Source organism: Sinocyclocheilus anshuiensis, unplaced genomic scaffold (genome assembly GCF_001515605.1).
Source record: "Sinocyclocheilus anshuiensis isolate Anshui unplaced genomic scaffold, SAMN03320099.WGS_v1.1 scaffold426, whole genome shotgun sequence".
Classification (NCBI taxonomy): domain Eukaryota; kingdom Metazoa; phylum Chordata; class Actinopteri; order Cypriniformes; family Cyprinidae; genus Sinocyclocheilus; species Sinocyclocheilus anshuiensis.
The window spans coordinates 1,420,062-1,438,322 of record NW_015542362.1 but is presented as its reverse complement, the minus strand read 5'-3'; the positions used below and the strand labels follow the sequence as shown (position 1 = coordinate 1,438,322).

At 37.2% G+C, this 18,261-nt stretch overlaps 2 protein-coding genes across 5 annotated transcripts in view; both read left to right on the top strand.

Moving 5' to 3' along the window:
• Window positions 1–17,426, top strand: part of LOC107691956 (wiskott-Aldrich syndrome protein family member 3-like) — a 28,719-nt gene extending 11,293 nt beyond the window's left edge. Inside the window, exons 2-11 of one of the 4 annotated variants that reach the window (XR_001634602.1) lie at window positions 3,627–3,768; window positions 4,022–4,156; window positions 7,322–7,475; window positions 8,510–8,627; window positions 9,040–9,123; window positions 9,488–9,666; window positions 11,438–11,722; window positions 12,889–13,277; window positions 14,084–14,297; window positions 15,567–17,426. Coding sequence is in view for 1 of the 4 variants with exons in the window: in XM_016490819.1 (XP_016346305.1) it covers window positions 3,636–3,768; window positions 4,022–4,156; window positions 7,322–7,475; window positions 8,510–8,627; window positions 9,040–9,123; window positions 9,488–9,666; window positions 11,438–11,722; window positions 12,889–13,277; window positions 14,084–14,241 (1,635 nt within the window). In the remaining 3 variants the exon portion in view is untranslated. Of the gene's footprint in view, window positions 1–3,623; window positions 3,769–4,021; window positions 4,157–7,321; window positions 7,476–8,509; window positions 8,628–9,039; window positions 9,124–9,487; window positions 9,667–11,437; window positions 11,723–12,888; window positions 13,278–14,083; window positions 14,298–15,566 lie in introns of all 4 variants that reach the window. The other 3 variants (XR_001634601.1, XM_016490819.1, XR_001634603.1) reach the window with 3 other exon arrangements.
• LOC107691959 (wiskott-Aldrich syndrome protein family member 3-like) lies at window positions 14,341–15,567 on the top strand. The gene is made up of 2 exons (XM_016490825.1): window positions 14,341–14,546; window positions 15,353–15,567. Exons 1-2 carry the CDS (start codon window positions 14,441–14,443, stop codon window positions 15,508–15,510), a joined length of 264 nt encoding a protein of 87 aa, XP_016346311.1. The 5' UTR covers window positions 14,341–14,440; the 3' UTR covers window positions 15,511–15,567.
• Window positions 17,427–18,261: the final 835 nt, after the last annotated feature.

The following is an 18,261-nucleotide window of genomic DNA, read 5'->3' as shown; positions in this document are numbered from 1 at the left end:
TTTTATATTGTTGTGCCAAGTGCGCAATCTTTTGATTTATTAAAGATTTTTTAAACCTCTCTCTCTCTCTCTCTCTCTCTCTCTCTCTCTCTCAAACACACTCTCTCTCTCGCTCTCTCTCACACACTCTCTCTCACACTCTCTCTCTCTTTCATTCACTGCTTTTTCTCTGTTTCCCATAATTCTCACCATCAAATTTTTTCAACCGTTTGTGTCTAAGAATTCAAGTTGTTTCATATATCAAGTGACTAGTATCGTCGAGATACTATTATAGTTTTTAGTATTTTGAATTAGTTTTTATTTTTATTTTCTCGATTCTCAAATATGTCTATAGTCTTTATTAATCATTTTTTTTATTTATGTTGTTTTCTGTTGATTTTAGTACATCAAGTTAAACTAAATGAAAATGAAAAATTATGCTTTGGCAACTCCCTGAAATAAAGAAAAGTTTTTTTTATATATACATTTTATTTTATTCATACATTTTAACCCTAAATGGCTTGAAAAGAGCCTGTAATTATATTTTTGACTAGGCAATTTTATTAAGTATGGTAACATTTTGGCAACAAGTTCGGTAACATTTTAGGGACCAATTCTCACTATTAACTAGTTGTTTATTAACATGCCTATTATTGCCATATTGGCTGTTTATTAGTACTTATTAAGCACATGTTCTGCATGACCATATTCTAATTCTACATCCCTAATCATACCCAATACCTAAACTCAACAACTACCTTACTAACTATTAATAAGCAACAAATTAGGAGTTCATTGAGGCAAAAGTTGTAGTTAATGGTTTGTTAACAGTGAGAATTGGACCTTAAAATAAATGTTACCGAAATTTCTCTTAACTTTTAAATATAACCAGGCAAAACACAACCAAACGAAAATCAATAAATGCTATTTCTTCCATGTTAATCACATTTTTGCATGGTTTGTGACGGGTAGTCCTACCCACAGTTAAATCTTATTGGTCCAAAAGCCACCTAACTGTATTTTATTAAACATCAGACATATTCTGATGGAATGATTCTGATTGGCCGAGATTGTGTCAATTTGCACAGCAGTTTCAATAAAATGTGTTACTTCATGCCAGGTTGGGACATGGTGTTAGTATCAGTGTCTGTGTCTCAATTCGTTGAGATCTACCTGCTTAAACAGCATATTTGAGAATCATAGAGGTGTAATGAGTCAGCAGCAAACAAAACTGTCTAGGTAGGTAGCATTCTTGTAGCTCTACTGGCAGGGCAGTGCACTAGCAATGCCAAGGTCATGAGTTTGAGTCTCAGGGACATGCTGATAAAATGCATATCATGAATTCTCTGAAAGTCGAATGCATGAATGTAAATGTGGGCAGGCAGTTCACAGGGTTTTGAGAGAGTCTGATGTGTCCTTTCATTCCCCCAAAAAACACAGACAGATATTCTCTCTCTCTCTCTCTCTCTCTCTCTCTCTCTCTCTCTCTCTCTCTCTCTCTCTCTCTCTCTCTCTCTCTCTCTCTCTCACATATTCTCTCTCTCTCTCTCTCTCTCTCTCTCTCTCTCTCTCTCTCTCTCTCCATTAACCCATCCTTTTGTTACTTACACTTCACACAGTCCAGCCGAACGCTCGAGGGAGTGAGGATTACAGCCCTGCGCCTCTACAGTCTCACTCAGCTCTGCTGCTTTATTCATGAGCAGGCCGAGAGATTCAGAGAAGACAGATTGAAAAAGAGTGAATGTTTTAGTGCAAAGTGATCAGTTATTGAACTGCTGTGTAATTGTTATGATGGTGTGTGTGCCAGCACTTGATGAAAAGCAGGAAGAATATTCCATCATAATGACATTTAAAAAAACATTGACACATAATTTAAAATACCTTCCGTTATTGACATATATAATATACAGTATATGGTCGCATTTTATTCCCATAGTAAAAGATTTCCACATAGTAAAAAATGCTAGTGTAGTTAGAAGTGAAGAATTGGGGAGAAAATAGTTTTAAAGTGTCCCTGTGAAAAAAGACAAGATACAAGCGATTTCAAGTGTATTCCAGTGGAAAAATTCACATGTTGTTGTTCATTAAATTGGACAGGCCGTGTCTGCTTCAAACTGTGAGAGCAGAATTAAATGAAAAGCTCATGGGAAAAAAATGAAAAAATTCATAATGTTTAATGTTTGTGAAATCCATGATTTGACATTTGACCTTTTTTTGGATTACTTGATGAATAGAACATTAAAAAGAGCAGCATTTATTTTAAATAGATATCTTTTGTAAAAAGTATTTCTCTTTAAAATAAAAAATACGGCCCCTAAACTTTTGAATAGTCATATAGTTTAATAGGTTTGTTAACCTTTGCAATCTGGTTTTCCAATCACTTTCAGACTGAAATAATAACTAGACACACAAAGAAAGCAGGGGAACACACACACGTCTGCTGTCCCACCGGGCTATAACAGTGCTCTTTTCATGTCTCATTAGCAGCATACTCATCCGCTTTAGTTGCCAGGCGATGTTGTCTGTGTGCCCAGGTCACTGAACCATTGTGCCTGCATCAGTGTGTGTGATGCCAGTGACTGTCTTTATTAGCGTTTGTCTGTGGTCATTGGTGGTCTGTAAACAGGAACAGACCACAGTAGGTCCTTTTTTTGAAACTGGCCCACTTATGTCAGACGTCTGTATTAAATACAGGTGAATGATTAATCAGCACAGAATGCTTAAGGCATGCTGGCTCAACCGAAAAGACAATGTAACCATATTACATTGTGAGATTTGATTTTATAGAACTGATTTAAAATTTCATACTAACACTTTTACCTTTACATTGGCTTTCATTTGTACACTCAGTAAACAGACTAAAAACAGGGCTCAACATTGAGGATGTCCCAGGGCTGTGTGGCAGAGTTTTGGGTCAGTTGATTATACGGTCACTTGCCTTGTTGGACCAGTGCTGCTTTGACGGATGTGTTAAACTTATACAAACTTAAACATTTGGTTTTATTTGACATATTTAACATTATCTAAATGACTAACACGGTTTTTGGTTAAATGACTTTTGGAATATTAGGAGCATCAAGCAAATCGCATATTTTGCAATGTATGCCATTGTTTTTGCTTGTTATTTCAGCGTGTGTAAGCTTTCATTCAAAGCTTTCATTGAGTTATAATTTTGTAGTATATTATAGTTACTAATTTTCAGCAACTAATTTTAAGTGAAAAATATAGTTTATGTTGTAAGTGAATCAAGGAAATTATCATATGCATTTTAAAAGATGAAATCTAAATAAAACCTATCCTGAACTTAAAAAACATAATTTAAAATATATTTTTCTCTTAAATGTCTTATTTTTATATTGGCTGTGACAATTCTCAGGTTAAATCTGTTTGTTTTATAGCTATTTTAATAGTTAATCTATTTTAACAATTAAAAAAACAATAAATGTATAGTAAAATTAAAAGTCAGTTCAAGAAATTCTTATATACTTTTACAAATTATGACGTTTTAAAAACTAAATATTTTTTTCCTAACTGTATGTGTGTGTGTATATTCTCAGTTTAAATTAATTCCGGAAATATACCTCCTCATTAGGTGTTTGAGTTCATTAAGTGTCTTAATGGGTCTTCCTATTTCTCTCTCTCAGCAGTAGTCAGTCATGCCGCTGGTGAAGAGGAGTATCGAGCCCAAGCACCTGTGTCGAGGAGCTCTGCCTGATGGAGTGCCCAGTGAACTGGAGTGTGTCACCAACAGCACCCTGGCAGCCATCATCAAACAACTGGGCAGCCTGAGTGAGTGGCACCCTGCTTTTCTCTCTTTTTTTAGTTGTATTGAATTGTTTGTTCTTTATATAATCTTTCATATGTTGCCTGTTGAAATAAGTCAGAAAGCATCATTCTGGTCCACCAGCTTGACCAAGATTTGGTGATGAATAGCATCACTGTGCTAGACCACTAGCTCGACCAACACCCAACCTAGCATGGAAATTCAGTTGATCTTTTCAGTACGCCGTTCTCTTAGCTTCTGTTGCCTTCTGTCTTGCAGGTCGTCACGCAGAGGACATCTTTGGAGAGCTGTTTAATGAAGCCAACAGTTTCTACATGCGTATGAATAACCTGCAAGAGAGAGTGGACCTGCTGGCTATCAAAGTCACCCAACTGGACTCCACAGTGGAAGAGGGTAACATCACACGTTAAGCTTAATCTCTGCATCATCTCCAGATCTTATCAAGCTTTCAGCTGTAGCAGCTAGCAGCTGAGAGAGAGTGCGTTTGCCTTCGAGTGCTGTTCTCTATAATGGTCTTCTTTTAGCCTGTAGTTAGCGGGATGACCCAGCTTTCTTTGCCATGAAAGAGAGAGAGATCAAACTGTATCACTTTACTCCTCCCTCTAACTCCTCTCATCTCTTTCTTTTGTTCTTCTCTCTGCGGAATAGAAAAATCCAGTGCCTGGTGGCACCGTCTCTTGTCTCAAAAAATGAAGCAGATAGCAGAGCACAGCACGACTCTGATGTCAGGCTGTGTGTTTGATGGACATAAGAGAAGAGATTCTTATCTGTAAACACCCTGTCCAGATGCAAAATCAAGATTAGGGCCACTTTACATGTTCTAACGATGTACTCGTCTATTTAAAACATTCCGCCCAGCTGTGATTGATAACTGGAGAGCCGATAAAGAGGGTTTAATATGTTCCAGCTCCCCCGTGACCCCTCACTTACGGAGAAGACACATCGACGTTTCTTTTAAAGTCTGAGCGTTCCATTATCACCTGATTCACAGTGAGCGATGACCTCTCAACCACACCGAGAGCAAAGCCTGCTGGGAATGCACAGCGTGTGGTTTCTGGGCCGTGTGTGTGTGTTTATAGCTTTCTAATGTGTGTGTCTGTCTGACCTGATGGTGATCTGGGGTTTATGTGTGCTGCATGTAGAATGCAGGGTTGGGAAGTGGGGAGTGGGAGGAGGAGAAGAATGTCTGAATATCGAGACATCTCACAGAGAGGAAGTGACAGAATATTGTGTGTGTGTGTGTGTGTGTGTGTGTGTGTGTGTTACCAGAAAGGGTGATGGGGTTTGCTGGCATTCATGGTTGTGTCTGATCCAAAAATGTCACCCCATCCCCCTCTTAATGTCCGTTCTAATTATTAATTTATAACCAGCCATCCAGACTCAAAACTGAGCTTCTTTTGCACTCGAACAGACTGCGCACAAGGACAAAAGAGGCATTTAGAGATACAAACAAAATGAGAAAAAAATCAATAAAATAGAGGACGTGTGTGATTTGTAGAGCTGTATATTATAGAGCAGTGCCTCATTGGATATTAATGTCTTAGAGCCAGGGTTATTATAGTTATCTAAAACAAACAAAAATCAATCTTTTTTCAGCGAGTTGCTAAAACATCATTTCTTATTGTCATTAAGTTTAACAGTGTAATAAAAGAACTAAAATTAAACATTTAAACAATTAAAAAAAAAATTATGATAAAAATTACAAAATAAATACTAAAATGTTAACTTAAAACCTAAAACTTAATTCAAAATAGTATTAAAAACTATAATAGTAACTTAATGATAATAAAATAACACTGCTCAGTTTTTTTGGATCAATAACATTTAGATTACATGTGAATCTTACTGGAATCGCTTATTAATATAAAAGACAACCATTTTAATAGTCAAGCCAGAGATTGGGTTTAAGATTAAATGGGTGAGCTACGTCATAGCTGTTTTAGACAGACTGTTTTTTGGTATTTGAACAAATAAGCAAGGAAAGGGCTTTTCTCTTCCATTACAACAGCATTGCATTCTGGCTCATAGTACATATATTGTGAAAAGCCGAACCACCTTGTTTTATAAGTTGTCCCAGGTTTGACCTCATATACCCCATTCCTGCCATCAGATCAGCCAGTATGCTCAGTCTTGTATTATTAATGTTCAATAAAGCAGTACAGTGGCCCCTGAGGCACAGCCAGTGCTTTAATATTGTGTGTGTGTTCTCCTGTGGCATACATAATTAGAGGGCGATTGAGGCAGTCCATCATTCTTTACATCAAAACAAGCCCCGCCCTCTCAGTAACAGACAATCCCTACACTAATGTAGAAGAACCTAATAAATAATTTAGCAGTGGTCCACAGTTAAGACATAAATTTCCACAGTGTCAGATCATTGCATGACTGATGTTACAGAATATCTAAACTCTAAACTCTTTTCCGCTTTTGCACTACTTTCTATCAGAGACAGACTGTTAATTTTTATACAATGTCTTTTTAGTCATAGTTTTCTCCTTTTAATTGAATTTATGTATATTTCAATTTAATTGTATATTAGATTTAAATATGAATTATGACATATTTGTAAGTTTTTGTGTGTGGGTGGGTGGGTGTGTGTGTGTGTATGTATATATATATATATACAGTGGTGTGAAAAAGTGTCCTGATTTCTTATTTTTTTGCATGTTTGTCACACTTTAATGTTTCAGATCTATATATAAACCTGTCACACACCAATTGTAACATCATCATTGTCATTAGTTATCATACGTCTTTTGACTGACCGTGATGTCCCAAGTTTTAATTTGTGTGTTAATAATGGGTTGAGATTAATCACTTTTTCAGTATCTCATACTTGTTTTTGATTTGTGCAAGCAAAACATCTGAAGTCACTGCCAAACAGCTACATCTACTGAAAAAAAAAAACACACAAACAAATGTGGGATTGTGAGGCAGGAGCTCCACATGCTCTAGGGCAGGCAAAGCAGTGATGTTGCTCTTAAATGCGCAGCTGATCTATCATATGTTTGTGCCATTCCTGATTAGGGTGAGAAGCAGATCATGTGAATAAGAGATTGACCATCTGCTGTCTCATGGACAGCTTCATCCTTTCTTTAACAAACACATAAGAGACTTAAGCAGGAATTTCACACAGCTTTACTTTAAGGCCCTTTAACACTTTATGATGATCAAGGGACAGTTTGTCTTAGTCAAACCACACATTTAATCACCATATAGTAAACACTGAACTGATCTCAGATCAGTGTTATTGGGTAGTGTCCGTAATAGCCGTTACCTTCATATAAGTGTATTTTAATTATACAAATTTTTTTATACTTTTAAATAATAATTAAATTATACACATTTAATTATTATACATTTTAATTATATAAGTGTATGTTAATTCTTTGTTCTCTAAATTTTAATATCCTATGCCCTTTTTCTTCTTTGCTAAATATATTGTACTAAGAATGTTTAGATCTGTATACTAAAAAACGTCAAATTTACACATTTTTGCAATCTCAATAATGAAATGAATGCATAAATCTGAAATCTTCCTCTCTCCCCCATCTTCAGTCTCTCTGCAAGATATCAACATGAGGAAGGCCTTCAAGAGCTCCACCATTCAGGACCAACAGGTGGTTTCCAGAAACTCCATCCCTAATCCTGTGCTGGAGCTCTACCACCGTGGAGACAAACCTCCCCCTCTCAATATTCTCAGCCCTTACAGGTGAGATCATCATCACTTCACTCTCTGTACATTATTAACTCATGTCAAATAACATTCTACCATTTCTTATTGTGTAATAGCAACAGTAGCAACATTGCGTCTTATATTTGTTGAAGCCCTAAGACTGGCAAGAGCGGCTTCCAAATCTTCTATACTTATTTTGCTGGATCTGTCTGCTGCTTTTGATATGGTGAACCACCAGATTCTCCTGTCAACCCTATTGGAAAATGGCATCTCAGGAACCGCACGCCAGTGGTTTGAGTCTTACCTCTCAGATAGGTCCTTCAAGGTATCTTGGAGAGGTGAGGTGTCCAAGTCGCAACATCTAGCTACTGGGGTGCCTCAGGGCTTATGTGTGTGTGTATATATATATATATATATATATATATATATATATATATATACACCTTGCTACGTGTACTGCATTAGGCTAACCGAGACTTGTCATTTGCACTTATATATTGTTGCTCTTTTGTTAGTTTTGACTGCTTTTATTGTCCTCGTTTGTAAGTCACTTTGGATAAAAGTGTCTGCTAAATGACTAAATAAATAAATATTTTTCTTCTGTAGCATAACATCAGCTCAGCAGGTTTCAAAATAGTTTAACCTTTCTAGCAACAAACTCATTTTAAGACAAGTAATGCTGTAGTACAGAGGTTCCCAAACTTTTACTATGAAGGGCCAAAAATCAAACTTCACTGAAGGCTGTGGACTGAAAGTAAATGTTGCATTATATAAAACTTTATTATATTAAAATGTTCAATTAATAAAAATGAAGATGTGTTTCAATTGCATGTTTTATTTCCTATTTCCGCCTTCTCCGGTTTGTGCACCTCGGGTGTAGTGTGACAAAATGATAAATCACTTGCTGCATATCAAGTGTACTCTCCTAGAATATTCTCACTCTCAAATATGCCTGAAAGCCCTATTCATTTTAGCAAGTTGTTTTGTTTGTTTGGAGAGTTACAGCTCTACACTGAGCAAATGCTATTGTAGCAACCATCATATGTCTCTTTCTTTTTCTTTCTTTCTAGAGATGATAAGAAGGATGCACTGAAGTTCTACACAGACCCCTCCTACTTCTTTAACCTCTGGAGGGAGAAAATGCTGCAAGCCACAGAGGACAAGAGAAAAGAAAAGAGGAGACAGAAGGTGTGTGTGTGTCTACTGCATAAATATGTTTTTGTGTGCACTTTATGGTCCTGTTTCACGCTGTCTGTTCTTTCCACAATCACATACTGATTTACGGATGTCAAAAATGCTTGAACTTCGGTACCAAGTTGATACCAAAATAAGTGTTGTTGTACATGGTACAGTACATGGTTAAGATTGACTTTAACTTATCAACAATACTAAGGACATCAGACAAACTCCCTTTGCTTCCATAGCACTACTGGGCCCCCTGTAAAAACTGTTTCTCTTGAATTGATTTCCTCTCTTCAAACCAGAAGCTTATGTGTTTATATGGAAAGGAGAGAGCAGAAGGAAACCCATCAGTGGATGTGTCTTTATGTGTGCATGAATGAGAGCTCTAACTCCCCCAGACTTTGCCCCTTCTCTCCAGACCAGCGGCTCAGGCCAGACTCACTCAGACCAGACTAAGTCCCACTCCAGGCAGGCCCATCTCAGAAGCCCCCTCCTATCCTCTGTAAGAGACCTGCATTACTGTCAGTCCTTCTATTCATCCGTCAGTCCCTCACTTTGCTGACTCCAGTTTGTGCATTCACTTTCTTTCCCTACAGTCTCTTCACTAGCTTTTCTGCTGTGCGTGTGCGTGCGTGCGTGCGTGTGTGTGTTTGTTTAATGCATTCCCTGTATTATGTAGAAAACTTTCTTCACAGCACTTTTCAGTGAAAGATGTGGACACTACTGTCTGTGTGTGTGACTTTGCTCTTTTAGCTTGACAGTTTAAACCTCTTTCACCAAATTGTGATTTGTGATGAAACCCTTGGATTTTTGCAACACTAGCCTTTCTTTCTCCCTCTCTCATTCTCTCTCTCTCTCTCACTCAGGAGCAGCAGAAGCAGGTGGAGGACCCCAGTCGGGAGGTGAAAAAGGTTCGTAAGGCTCGGAATCGTAGGCAGGAGTGGAACGTAATGGCGTATGATAAGGAGTTCCGCCCAGACGCCCGTTTCACACCTTCTCCGTACCACGGCATGTCCTCTGAGGGCTCTCTTTCCCCAGACAACAGGTTGGTGGTCTCTCTTGCTTTTACTTTTTTCAGTGGCAATACAAGTGGGCTGCAGTTTAGCATAGCTCACTACTGCCATCTGTTGACACTTGGAGCTGCCAACACTTGGAGAGTCATACCAGAGCAATCTAAAGGCTTGTTCACACCGGGACGAATATCGCGCGCGATTATCGCCGACGTTTAACGCCTCGTGACTAAACAAAGGGAGCCAATGTGAGTGTGCACACCAACGCGCAAAACGCGAGGTGTAAAAGTGGCATTTTTTTTAAAACGCCTCGGGTTCGTTTTTTTGGTTTGACGCGCCGCGTTAAAAACTGGCCGACCAATGAGATTGGCGCTTTTGTTCACGTGCCTGGTGCTGCTGAAGTTACAGTAAAACACGACTTGGTGGTGCTCAAGCACAAAACGGTCTTGCCGAGCACACATTGATACCTAACGACGAAGCGGAAGTAAGTAGACCAAGAAGATACATCTAGGCAAGATGAATGTAGAGCTGCTGGTCTCATTGGTGTCTGAACACAAAGGGCTTTATGACAAACGCGACAGCGACTACAAAAATCTCGATAAGAGGGAGTTGTTATGGAGAGGAATTGCAGATCAAATAGGATTCTGTGTGTACCGGGGTATTTCTGTTTTTCATCAAGCACCATCTAATGTCAGGGAGGGAATTTGCACGTTCATTCGGCTCATCGCCAGCGAAAATCGCTTGGGTATGAACACAAAAGACGCGTCGAAAAACTTCGCCGATAAGCGCGTGCGATAGTCGTCCCGTTGTGTACGAGGCATAAAGCTTCACATTATTATACTGTTCTATTTATTTATTTGTTAGTTTTTATAATCATTTTTATTAGGTTAAACAATTAGATGATTGAGGTAGGTGATATATTGACTAATTATTTTACATTGTGCATATTGTAATGGCTTTAATGTGCTTTTTATTTGGTTAATAATTTTCCAAATGGAAAAGACGGTCGTTCTTTGTTGCACATTTAAGCAAATAAAGCAGCAGTTCATATCAGAGTCATGTAAAAAAAGTTACATTTAAACATGTAAGTTTAAAAATTGGTTGGTAAGTATGATTCGTTCAGTGAATCTTTTTTAATAAATTATCATTTCATCCCTGCGTGAACATGTTTCATACTGTATATTAAAATGTTTTAGATATATGTTGAAAATATGTACTGTAGTTGAATGGTGCTGTTCATTGTTTTAGTTTTTTTGTTTGTTAGGGGGTTTTTTTGTGTGTAGAAATGAAAGGAAAAATGTTTACATATTAGAATGAACCTATAATGTTTACTTATTAGAATGATTTCTGAAGGATCACGTGACACTGAAGGCTGGAGTAATGGCTGCTGAACATTTAAATTGTATTTATATTTCCCAATATTGCTTTTTTACTATATATTTTATAAAATAAATGCAGTCTTGGAGCTGAATGGATTTTCACCAAAAAAAAAACCTATCTTACAGACTTTTGTTATCGCTTTTTAAAATACTGTCTTTTAACATTTATTCTGCTGCAGTGGCTTGCCCTGAAGACTTTGGAAGTCCACTGTGGGGCTAATTTTGACAATCAACAGTGAAAATTATTATCTGTTGTAATAAACAGTATGCCACACAGGTGCTTTCAATAAAGCTGAACTTTGGAATCCATAATATTCTTTTTAAAGCTCAAGATTGCTTAAAGATATTTGCATTTAATATTTCTCTCTTTTCCTTTTTTCCCACTCTCACAACTGTCTATCTTTCTCTGTGTCTTTTCCATCATCAGGTCGGTTGCCTCAGACATGGGTGAGCACTCTTACCCAGGCAGCCCCAGTCACCCGGCTCAGCAGATGGCTGTGACCAGCGCTTACTCCGCTGCCGATGGCAAAGAGCACCTCATGGCCCCCTCTCATGTCCAGACCCAGTCCCTGGACCGTGGGTATCGGCCACCCGCTTCCTCCTCCGCTCCACCTGGGAGACAGACCATTGGCAGGGTTCAGACCTCCCATGGACAAGCAGTCACAGACCCCGCTCTCAACGGGCCACGTCCCCTGCAGGCTAAAGACTACAGGTCTGTTATTCTTCGGCTTTTCTTAATTCAGTAACTCTCCGTAATATAAAGGGTGTAAAGCAGAGTTTTCTAATCATCTAAATTATTTAAATGAAATACCCACTAAAAATTCAAATAAACATTCTAACCATTCAGTAAATATAATGAATAATATGTTGAATGACTGAATGATTTTGTATGTAAGATTAGAGTATAATGTTATAATTTTTTTACTTGATTTTACTTCATAATGTATTTTATTCAGTTTGTGTTTGCATATCATTTACTCTGTCCCATGAACTTCCTGCAGTTCCACCATGAACCCCTAGGGGTTGCAAAACCCTAGTCTAAATGCTCCATTTTTAGGGCCTGAGCACCAGTGGTGTGAGGACCTTCTTGGAATTGCTCTGTTTATCATTTATGATAGAGTCTAAATAGCCTACAAAACATATATGATCATGTGTAAAATTTAGGTAGCATCATTTCTATGGCCAAACACTCAAAACAAGACAATGGTCTCACAGACTCACAGTTTCTAGTTTTGGTAAAGTTATGAGATTTTGCACAACAAATCACAGACTAGTTGTGTCAACTAAAAAATCATTTTTATCAGTCTGTAGCTATCACGTTTTTATACCACTAGCTATCTGTTAACACACAAACGCATAATTTTAGTATTATTTATATACTATTATAGTATCTATTAATATTTTGAATTAGTTTTCTAGATTTTTCTTCATTTTAATTTTGGTTTAAATTTGAGTAATTTTGTTAGAGCTTTTGTCATTTTAATCAGCTTTTTTGTTATGTGGTTTTGCCATTTTTATCTATAATTTATATTGATTTGTTTGAGCTATTGTAGTACTTAAATTAGTTTGACTTCAGGTTTTGTTTTCCAATTTTCACTTTTTTTTATCAAATGTATCTTATTAATTCATCTTTATTTCGATTAACAATAACAGTTTTTAATTTTGTTTGCTTTAGTTTACAATAACAATAAGTATTTGAGAGTAGATTTTTGACATCAAAACAAAATTTTGTTTGTTCGTTGTTTGGCATGACACATGCTCAAATTTAAAACATAAAAGGCCAATGAATTTGCATCTTGCAGTGAGCTCTAGGCTTATAGCTCATCTCCTGAGTGCAGTTAATGTGTTTGGTTTGATTCATTTCTTTTCTCATCTCAGTGGTCAGCAGTCTAAGCATCGAGAGTATTTCGTACCTCCTGCTCCTCCTCCACCTCCTCCTCTCATTCCCTCTGCCCAGACTGCCTTTGACAGTCCCACTGGCCCCTCCTCTGCCCCAGCCAGCGCCATGCCATCTCTTTCCCAGACTTACAACCCTTCTCCTCCGACCCCTGCCCTCCCTGCTTCCTACACCCCTTCCCCAACCCATCCTCCTCCCGCAGCCCCCCCTCCACCTCCACCTGGGCCGCCCACACACCCCCACCCGCACCCTCACTCACACACCATGCCCGCTGCCCCTGCGGAAGCACCGGTTGTCCCCAGGAAGGGCCAGGTGCCTCTCATCCCAATGAGCGATGCACGCAGCGACCTGCTGGCGGCCATCAGACGAGGTCAGAGGTCACACATAAACACATGGGGTTTGAGTGTTATGGTGTCAGATGTTTTTTTGTTTGTTTTTTTTGCCTTATGATAACGAGAATTGGCAGCATTCTAAAATTTCACAGTTTAAAAACTTTTATATTCTATAATATAACAATCAAAAGTTTGGGGTCCATTTGTTTTGTTTGTTTCTTTAAGAAAATATAAACTTTTGTTCAGCAAGGATGCATTAAATTGATCAAAAGTGACAGTAAGACATTTATAATGTTACAAAAGATTTCTAGTTCAAATAAAGGCTGTTCTTTCTATTTTATCAAAGAATATTGGAAAAAATCCACAAAAATATTAAACAGCACAACTGTTTTCAGCATTCAAAACAATTGCTTCTTGAGCATATGAGACTGATTTCTGAAAGATCATGTGAGACTGAAAACTGAAATAATGGCTGCTGAAAATTCAGGGTTTTCTGACTGGAATAAATTACATTTTAAAATGTATTAAAATAGAAGACAGTTATTTTAAATCGCAATAATATTCCATAATATTACTATTTTTGATCAAATAAATGCAGCGTTGGTGAATGTAAGATTTCTTTAAAAAAAAAACGTTTTAAAAATCTTTAAAAAAACAGACTTTCGAACATTCATTTATTATTATTATTATTATTATTATGGTGTGAAATATGGCCTGAGCCATATTTCTTATCAGTTCTTGAGAGGTTTTGTAAGATTCATCCTTTTAATAATAAACAAATTAATGTTAATGCAACTTATCTCTGGTTTTACTTCTCACTTTTCCATTTTTTTTTTTGTCATAGGGATCCAGCTGCGCAAGGTGCAAGAACAGCGGGAGCAGGAAGCAAAGAAGGAGCCGGTTGGAAATGACGTAGCCACTATATTGTCCCGTCGCATCGCCGTGGAGTACAGCGAATCTGACGAAGACTCTGAGCTGGACGAAAATGAGTGGTCTGACTGAGACAGGAAAACAACAATAGAAGAATAAAAAAACATGAAGTAAGCGTTAGGGCGTAGGTTTCAGAGAACAGAATTATCACACAACCCCTGCCCCCCCTGCTTCCTACACCCCTTCCCCAACCCATCCTCCTCCCGCAGCCCCCCCTCCACCTCCACCTGGGCCGCCCACACACCCCCACCCGCACCCTCACTCACACACCATGCCCGCTGCCCCTGCGGAAGCACCGGTTGTCCCCAGGAAGGGCCAGGTGCCTCTCATCCCAATGAGCGATGCACGCAGCGACCTGCTGGCGGCCATCAGACGAGGTCAGAGGTCACACATAAACACATGGGGTTTGAGTGTTATGGTGTCAGATGTTTTTTTGTTTGTTTTTTTTGCCTTATGATAACGAGAATTGGCAGCATTCTAAAATTTCACAGTTTAAAAACTTTTATATTCTATAATATAACAATCAAAAGTTTGGGGTCCATTTGTTTTGTTTGTTTCTTTAAGAAAATATAAACTTTTGTTCAGCAAGGATGCATTAAATTGATCAAAAGTGACAGTAAGACATTTATAATGTTACAAAAGATTTCTAGTTCAAATAAAGGCTGTTCTTTCTATTTTATCAAAGAATATTGGAAAAAATCCACAAAAATATTAAACAGCACAACTGTTTTCAGCATTCAAAACAATTGCTTCTTGAGCATATGAGACTGATTTCTGAAAGATCATGTGAGACTGAAAACTGAAATAATGGCTGCTGAAAATTCAGGGTTTTCTGACTGGAATAAATTACATTTTAAAATGTATTAAAATAGAAGACAGTTATTTTAAATCGCAATAATATTCCATAATATTACTATTTTTGATCAAATAAATGCAGCGTTGGTGAATGTAAGATTTCTTTAAAAAAAAAACGTTTTAAAAATCTTTAAAAAAACAGACTTTCGAACATTCATTTATTATTATTATTATTATTATTATGGTGTGAAATATGGCCTGAGCCATATTTCTTATCAGTTCTTGAGAGGTTTTGTAAGATTCATCCTTTTAATAATAAACAAATTAATGTTAATGCAACTTATCTCTGGTTTTACTTCTCACTTTTCCATTTTTTTTTTTGTCATAGGGATCCAGCTGCGCAAGGTGCAAGAACAGCGGGAGCAGGAAGCAAAGAAGGAGCCGGTTGGAAATGACGTAGCCACTATATTGTCCCGTCGCATCGCCGTGGAGTACAGCGAATCTGACGAAGACTCTGAGCTGGACGAAAATGAGTGGTCTGACTGAGACAGGAAAACAACAATAGAAGAATAAAAAAACATGAAGTAAGCGTTAGGGCGTAGGTTTCAGAGAACAGAATTATCACAACTAATGTAGCATGCCGATGTCTGTCTGCAGTAATCTAACACAGCTCCTGTGTTTTTTGTTTTTTTTTTAAAAGGGGCTGCGTAACTACAAAGTCTCAACGAGACAGAACCAGAAACTTTTAAATTTTAGATTGTACATCTTAAATTGAAGCCTTGACAGTGAAGTTTAATGAGAGTTTTGACCCCATAAAACAATGTCCGTTAGAGATCGGCTCCTCTACGCAGCGGGCTTGAGTCCACTGCCTGACACTATTCATCACATACTCTGAATGTGGTGGTCCTACCATCTGTCCTCTCTCCTGCACTCTCTCTCTCTCACTAACCTTAGAATATGACCTCATAATTATTAGAACAGCCAGCTGGATGATCATGCAATGTTAATTTTAGTCCTACTCGCTCAGGACTACAACTTGAAGGACAGAGAATATAGACGTAAATGTATTTAAGGCTAATATACTAAGCATTTACGTTAAAAAAAATTATATTCAAGCCCAAAGAAATGGCTGCATTTTATTCTCTTGAATGCATGTTGACCAAGTATCAAGCAGATAGCAAACCAGTTGAAATTAACATTGCAAGTCTAAAAAGCAATATTCTTGAGCGATTTGCTCCGATAGAGCACAAACACACAGTAGATGTTTAGTTAGATTTTCATTTGTTGATTAAAATTTATAAAAGTTATTCATGTTTGCATTCCAAATATCCCAACTAATTGAAAAGCATGGATAGACAATCTGAATCAGTGAAATTCTGTTGGAAATATAACATTTTCTGTATCTTAAAAAATGCAGAGAGGCTTGGTGGTGATGCTTTACGTTCGTTATTGGTGATGCTATTTCCCCAGATGTAACTAATTTAAATAATTTAACCCATTTTAATGGATTGGAATGATTTTTCATTTGCTTTCTTGGCTTCAAGTAAAAAGATTTGTTACTGTACTGGTGCATTCTGAATCCACCAATACATAATCACAAATTGTGATTGCTGCTACTTGTAGACAATTAATTGTAGTGCAACTACAAAAGACAACAAAACTGGGCTCTTATTCATCTATAGCCTCATTAAACACAATACTTTAATGTTTTGAGGTACAAGTGGTGCTGTGGTGGTAATTATAGATTGTATCTTTAATTGTGTCAGAATCAATTTCTTTATGTTGTTTTTTTTTTTCCTCCTGGTCTCTTCAGGGATGGAAAAAAATCCTAGTTTTCTGTGTCTTTTCAAATGGATACAATGCGTGGCCATCGGTCCCCTAAAGGATCAAACTGTTCGCTTGTCAGTGATCTCACTATAACCACAGTAGATGTCACTGCATGGTTACCAAGGCAACAAACAGCATAATTAAGCAGGCAACAATGAAAACAGCTGTGCTCTTACCTGTTTGACCTGGTAATGTGTACCCATAAACATAAATAGAAATTAACAATGTGCTCTGTAAGAACAGTTGGTTTGCATTTTTGGTTTTTAGTTTTGTTTGCCAGTGTTTTAATTTGGAATCATCTTGCCCTCTGAGGCATTTGAAATGCTATATATGCTAATTTGTACAGAATAAGAGCACTTCAGTATTTCAGCTTTTATTTTCTATTTATTTGCTTAAATGTGTCTCTCACTGCACAAATAGGGAGGCTTTGAGTTAACCTCTCCCAACTTAACAGCTATCATGAGCTGTGTGTTTAGCCTGTGTTTTGTATGTAAAGAATGAAGTCCTTTGTGTTTTAAACAATGTGATGTATAGAACTTTGTTAAAATGGCAGAACTTTGATTTATATAGTTAAGAAACAGTATGAAAATTAATGTATCAAAAAAAAATATATATATATAATGTCGGCAAGTGCTGCATGCATGTTTGGACTGCCATTAAAGTGCTTCTTAAAACATTCCTCGGTGTGGTTTGTGGCAACCTTTGGTATTTATATTTCAATTTATTTTTAAATGATTTAATAGCATGTACTAAAGTCTAATTAGTAATGTCTAAAGGTACCTTGGATTTTTGCGATTTAATGATTTGTTGCTTTGTTTACCTAATTAAAACATTTTCAGTCTTTCTATGATCAAAGGAACCCTCTTGTAATCATGGAAAGCCTGGACATTTTTTTAAACTGTGGTTACCAGAAATTAATTTAAAACAAATTTCTGATTTCTAATTGTGTGAATATTTTTCTAGTTATGCGCTGATGTAAAATATGCTATCTGTTTCCACCATACATCGCATTCAAATCGCAGGGTATTTACTTCATTTCTTATTTACATCTCTGCAATTATAAGAATAATTTACAACTATTTATTGATGGATTGGTGCCCATACTGAAATAGAAATCTACTCCAGCAATGTCTTTGAAATTTAAATGAAAATCATGATGTAACCACATCTTGAGGTAACCACAATCGACTAGCAAAGTCGTGGAAATTCATTGGCTAAAGTTTGTGGGAAACATATTTTAATACTGCGAGCAAGTACCTTTTCTTGTATTGCAAAACCATTACCTTCACTTTAATCTCACTGCCTGTCCATCCCTTCCTTAAACTTTGTCTCTATTGAATTATGGATTGTATCCTTCAGTTTAGCCCTATCATTTTACACATGCTAGATCACATTACTTCAGAGGCAGGCAGTGCTTGTGAGAAGACTTTGTTGCTACATGATCCTCAGCATTTACTTTGCCTTCTCCCT

What these genes read in the sequence shown, in the direction of transcription:
- LOC107691959 (XM_016490825.1), top strand. Translation starts at nt 14,441, where the DNA reads ATGCCCGCTGCCCCTGCGGAAGCACCGGTTGTCCCCAGGAAGGGCCAG. An exon ending in GCTGGCGGCCATCAGACGAG is followed by an intron (nt 14,547 to 15,352) that starts GTCAGAGGTCAC and finishes TTTTTGTCATAG; the next exon opens with GGATCCAGCTGCGCAAGGTG.